The 6000-nt window shown below is 38.9% G+C and overlaps 1 protein-coding gene across 1 annotated transcript; it reads right to left on the bottom strand.

The window, feature by feature from the left end:
• Positions 1–3258: 3258 nt before the first annotated feature.
• On the bottom strand, positions 3259–4024 carry LOC141833731 (pleckstrin homology domain-containing protein 1-like). Its single transcript, XM_074721226.1, has one exon. The coding sequence runs from the start codon at positions 3946–3948 to the stop codon at positions 3451–3453; it is 498 nt and encodes a 165-aa protein (XP_074577327.1). The 5' UTR covers positions 3949–4024; the 3' UTR covers positions 3259–3450.
• Between the last annotated feature and the right edge of the window lie 1976 nt (positions 4025–6000).

Below are 6000 nucleotides of genomic sequence, written 5' to 3'. Positions count from 1 at the left end.
GGTTAATTTAATAAGTCTAGTTTAGAAGATAAATTCAAAACTTTTGCAAGTGTTGATGATTTTTCTAGATTTACTCATTACTTATTTTTCTAACTAAGAAACTGAGACCTTTAGTGCTTTAAAAAGATTTGTAAAACATTCATCTACATGAGTGGTTTTAAAAATTAAGTGACATTAACTGAATCTCAAAAAGAATTGTTTATAGCATGTGAAAATTTAGGAATTAATCATACTTATCCATGTTCAAAAGATGGCTATTCTTTGAGAGTATCTTCCTATAGCATTTTCATGTACAAGCCATAAATATAGTTTGTTATATTTAAATAGGATATTATTTACGTTTATTTTCAACAAGACACCTTATTAGTAGTAAAATAGAAGAATGTCTAATGTCTGTTAGTTTAAGGTCTTTCGTTGTAAATGTTTTTATCTTGAACATCAAATATACCTCAGTAAATTGGATGAGAAATCTATGGCGTTTGTTTAGGTTATTCATAACCAACCGATGATGAAGAGCGACGACCTTTAATTCTACACAAATATGTTAATATTGTTGTTTATTCTTGTATTTGCAAATCTTCATGTTTAGTAAATTTTAGAAGTACATGTTGTAGGCCTCGTATAGAGTACAATGGTGGGGATAAGATCAATGTATTTGACCCCAGATAGTGGGGAGCCACACTGCTTGATTATTGTGATTTTGATGCATTGTGATTTTGATGCACATTAATATAGAAAGGAATGTTCTTAATTGTGATTGATTGAACTTTACATTAATATAGAAAACCTTGGTAGTCCTCTTCACAACAAAATGGTAGGGCCATAGGCACATTCTAGGGTATTTGAACACTATATTACATTAAATATTTTTCTAACTCGAACACTTGTTGACTTGAATTTTATAAGCAAAGCAAATATCATTACTAGTTCAGGCTGAATTCACATATTGTAGTAACTTTTTGATTTATCATTCACATGCTTACATTTCCTAGTATCACAGTATAGAATCGATAAAAGTTCTAACCTTGGTAGTCCTCCGCCGTCAAACTATTTGCCCATGAACCTGCACAAGTACATTAGAAATTATATGCAATGTCATCTAAAAGCTAGAGCATAAATAAGCATATTGTTCAAGGAAAAGCGAAAGCAACTTTTGAACCCCCTCAAGCGTAGGACAAAATGAAAGTAAAAAAGTTGATGCGGGAACAAATAGCAAATACTGAAGTCGAAATTAGCATGCTATACAGCTCCAGCTCCTTTGACGCAATTTCTTTCTACTGAGAGAGCGCAATCTACAAACACACAACTTATCAAAGTGTCTTTTCACATAGAGGCGTGGCACTCAGTATTCCAACCGCGCAACTGCAACGAGGAGAGTTTCATAGAGGAACGCAAGTAACCGAAATTGCGATCTTTAGTTTGCTAGTCAACACAGGCGCCCGCTCAAGATCATGAATATGGTGAGGGGATGATAAAGGAGGGTTCCGGTTCATACCGTGGGAGACGCTGGAATCGGATGTGGATCTGCAGCATCCGCAAGAGTTCCGTCTCCTGCCATCGTCGATCAGCACAGTCTCGCCTGTTGCTCCTCTTTCTTTCGATCTCTCCTTTCCTCCTCGACCGCCTCGGCTGCTGCTCGCTCCGTCACCCATTCCTCCACCTCGCCGATCGGGGGACAAGAGTTTAATCAGCAGAGGAGAATGGAGAATTGGGCGAGGGTGGAAAAGGTGATTGCGGCAGGCGAATGGGATTTGGTTGAGGCAGGCAGGCAGAAACTGTGGGCTGAGATGAAGGTGACTGATTCAAGGCTTTACCAGTTGCAATCGGAGGACGACGGACGGCGGCCTACGGTAATTAAGCCAACGACGGTACCAGTTCGATCGGCAGCGAACCGGAAGATCCGACTGGTCCAATAAACCCGACCCGATTTAACGATGAAGAATATTTTAGCTTTTTTTATTGTTTTCTTATTTGTTTTTTCTTCTTCTTCTGTATATCTATACTTTCTAAATGCATATAAATCGCAATTACTTTCAGTTAGTTTGTGATGCGAACGAAGTTGTAGAGTTTTGAAGTAAACAATGAAACACAAATTGATCTTTATCAGAATACACTTCTACAAGGTATATTTTCTGACAAGGTATAATTTAAAATGTTCAATTTAGAATATTTCAAAATTAAATCAATAGATTAAATTAACTAACAAATCAGTTTCTGACTTTTTTTTTTTCCGAGAGAAATTATAGAATATTATGATGAAAATTACATCTGAAATGCTTTTTGGTAAAATAAAAATAAAAAATTACAAAGACGAGTTATGATAAGGCGCTCTTAGCAAAATCTCGTACAAATTTAAAACCTGTTTATCTGATTCAGAATCAAACCCCACAAAAGATAAAGAGTAATAAATTTCAAGTTCCTGTTCAATCTCGTGCAAACGAACGTCATGTGCGTTCACAACTTGAATTATTTTGTCAATATAAATAAATAAGCTTAAAGGAGAAGTTGCATGCGATATGCATAACTGAGAATTTTCAATTAGTTCGATGCTACAAATAATATGCAATATTATGCATTGCAGGCTGGAAACACATTAGATGCACAAGTCGTCAACATTCACTCTAGGACACGCATCACAGCAACTTTGGGATGGCAAATTATCAACATAATGTTGCCCTTGGGATGGCAAATTATCAACATAACTCTGGGATAGTAAAAAGAACAAAAGTTGGTTGTATTAGAGTAGTGCAAGAGGATGAACAGACTAAAGAAAATATTAATCCAATGCAATAATAAATAAATAAATAAATTACTTAAGCTTACTAACAGCCAACCACAAATGATCCCAAATGATGAAGACACAATTTAATGATGATCATTTATTTATTTTGCTTTCTTCTCCTTGCTATTTCCATGGATTCTGACTGACCTTGGTAGATGGTTTCTTTCTGAGCCATTCTCAGTGCATGGCTCTCGAACAAGTTAGACAATCTAAAAAAAAGAACTAGTAAGGCGCAAGCTAAGCATGCTAAGGTTTTTGGAAAAGGGGACAAGGCTATCCTATATGATCGATTGATTCTTCAAGAACAGGTAATCTTTTGATGCTGAGTAATTTTCTTGAGCAATCGAGAATGGTGCTTATGAGAATGGTGACAGGGAATAATAGCAATAAAAGAGAATGGTGCTTATGAGGCAGAAATTTCAGATGTGACAGGGAATAATAGCAAGAAAAGGGCATCAAGAATATGACGTGTGAGATTATTGGCAAAAATGAAAGGAAATTTAGCATGGAGGAAAGAAAAGACACAATTAGTAGCATACGAAACATGGAGATCACACTGATATCTCCAATCACCAAGAAGAAATCACATCGTTAAGATTATTGAAAACATAGTGAGAAATTACAAACCCTAGATTTTGAGAGAGGCGTATTTGTACATCATGGATCGGCTATTCTTGATCGGTGTTCGAGGGCTTCGCATCAGTCGAGGACGAGGTTGTGGCAGCACGCCTGGCGCTGTCGTAGTCCACGACCTCGGCATCGGCCAACGACCGTGAGTGCTGGACGATGGATCGGCCGATGGAGTTGATCCACTCCTCCTTCTCCTTCTCGGAGTCGGCGATGAAGTACATGGTCTCGGATCGGGTGGAGAGCTCGAAGGCGAAAGCGCGGTTGATGACATCCTCGGCGCCCTTGACGGTGAGGCAGGCGCCGACGGGAATGACTCCGCGGGGCACGGAGGCGCGGGTGACCTGGGAATCCTTGAACCAGAAGAGCTTTCCCTGCTTGAGGACGAACCAGCGGCGGCGCCACGTCTTGATGTACTCGCCCTGCTTGGTCAGCCACCCGTTGCGCTCAGGGTTGGACCAGAACGCGACGCCGCCGTCCTCCTCCGGCGCGGCCAAGGCGGTGGATCCGAACACAGATCGCCACAGGCTGACGGCCATGGGATTAAGCTACGGCCTCTCAGTTGTTCGAGCGATCGGGGCTGAAGAGGAGACGCCGTGGGTTGTGGGATCTCATTATTGGAGAGGAAGGTGGCTGAGAGGACCAGCGGGTAGATTGCAACTTTAGGAGCTGGCTGAACCGGCCTTCTCGGTTCGGTCGGGAGGACTTTTCGACCCGGTCTTCCCAAATTCAAGCCGCGAAGGCGCAATCAATACAATTCAACCGTTGGATCTGGCAGTTTAAACTCTAAATTAGGATATAGAGTCGGTTTAAAAGGTCCGGTTTAACTTTCAAAGTTAGTTTCAGGTGTCTTTTTTTGTCATTCATATGCTTTACTAAATTATATTAAAAAAAAACTTTAAAACATTCCTACGAAATTATAAAAGTTAATTGGTAAATAAGAAAATTTGAATGCTTCTCCAGACTCGTTAACTACTAAGAAGAGCTAGTGCAAAATGGACATAAGCATGAGTCAATCATCTACTTAATTACATTGAATTGGAACGAAATCGAAAAAAAGGAGAATAGATAGACTTAAACGATAGGTTCTCACCCAGCAACTAATTGTTGTTATAAATACTGGCTTAGTTAAGCACTTGATCAAGATTAATCATCTACGAGAACAGATAAGATTAATCGATCACCAAGAGCTAACCATCTCTTAGAAATACTGGATTGGTTAAGCACACTTGATGGAGATTGATCAAATTGCAGAGAAGTTAAAAGATGTTTCTCATTTCTCAACAAATATTATCAAATTTTTTTCTTACGGAAAACATCTATTGCAATGCAGATAAGATTACATATAATAAATTAATTTTTGAGATTCTGTATTGATTTGAGTTTTGTGTACTATACTATCCCTTTTAATTGTTAATACTGTCGGTATATAATTGGCTTTAAGTCAACATGATGCACTTACGTGGCTCCACGTCAAATTGCCGAGTCATTCTGAGTTGATCTGACCTGCCATCTGAGGTGGTCCGACTTGCTGACCTGCCAAAAAGCTTGATCTCTTGATTTGTCGACTATTGAATAGTCTGATCTCTCGGCTTGTCAACTTGAGAAGCAGTCCAACCTCCTGGCTTGATGATCTTTTAGCATGAGAAAAGACATGATTAAAAGAGCCCTTTAAGAAGGTGTGTGTCTTTCACACATCTCTCTATGAGGTGCTCTCTTTCTCTCCCTTCCCTTATATAAGGGAGGTATCATTTCATCATCTACTCTCTCAAGGACTCTCTCAATTAGTTTCACATATGACTTAAACATCGAAGATATCAGGTCAAATTACTATCAACAAGCCCTTTGATACATTTTATTCTTCGCAAAGTCAATCACATCGTGAGGAGAAGATTATGTGACGAGGAGAAAATTTCAACTGTCATTACTCTTTTGGTGCAAGATGGATTTCTATCGCCGTGTCAACACGGTAAAATTTCTACCACATCAACTGTCATCAAATTTCCTATTTTAGTTTTACATGCATGAAGGCTGATCATACTAATCACGAAGCTCCATTCTACTTAGCGCCTATGAAGAGCCAGGAAGCAATAGGGGAACATCGATTGTGTTTATTACTGAGACTTGTCTGATCATGCAACCGTCGCAGAACTTGCATGATACTCTTTTCCTTTTTACGACAATAGAAGACACACTTTCGGTGGAACTTTTACAGACTTTACTGGAATTCTCTATTCAAAATGTATGCATGTATTTATTTATTCTATTTTTTTACGTTGGTGATTAATTTGTTAATATAGTTTCACATGCCAGCCTCCCTCTACGAGCAACAACGTTATTGACTAATGGAAATGATCATATAGCAACTGTATATTCAACTGGTTAATTCCCACTTATTCTTCTAGTTCCGACAAGATCTCGAGTCGAACCGACCATGATTTTAGCGCCATAATTTGACAGTATTTTTCACAGATTATGATAAAGTGTTTTGAATCCCTAGCAAAACATGTGAGTTAGCAGTGCAGCTGATGAATTGGCTCGACAGCAACGTGCCAAACCATGTGAGCTTCAAAGAACGCGAGCATACGATT

The sequence above is a fragment of the Curcuma longa genome, chromosome 8 (genome assembly GCF_044706935.1).
Source record: "Curcuma longa cultivar G26 ecotype Majalengka, Jawa Barat chromosome 8, ITB_CL_G26_1.1, whole genome shotgun sequence".
Lineage (NCBI taxonomy): Eukaryota > Viridiplantae > Streptophyta > Magnoliopsida > Zingiberales > Zingiberaceae > Curcuma > Curcuma longa.
This window is presented reverse-complemented; position numbering and strand designations above follow the sequence as displayed.

Excerpts from the sequence above, each read along its gene's own strand:
- LOC141833731 (XM_074721226.1), bottom strand. The coding sequence starts at position 3,948 with ATGGCCGTCAGCCTGTGGCGATCTGTGTTCGGATCCACCGCCTTGGCC.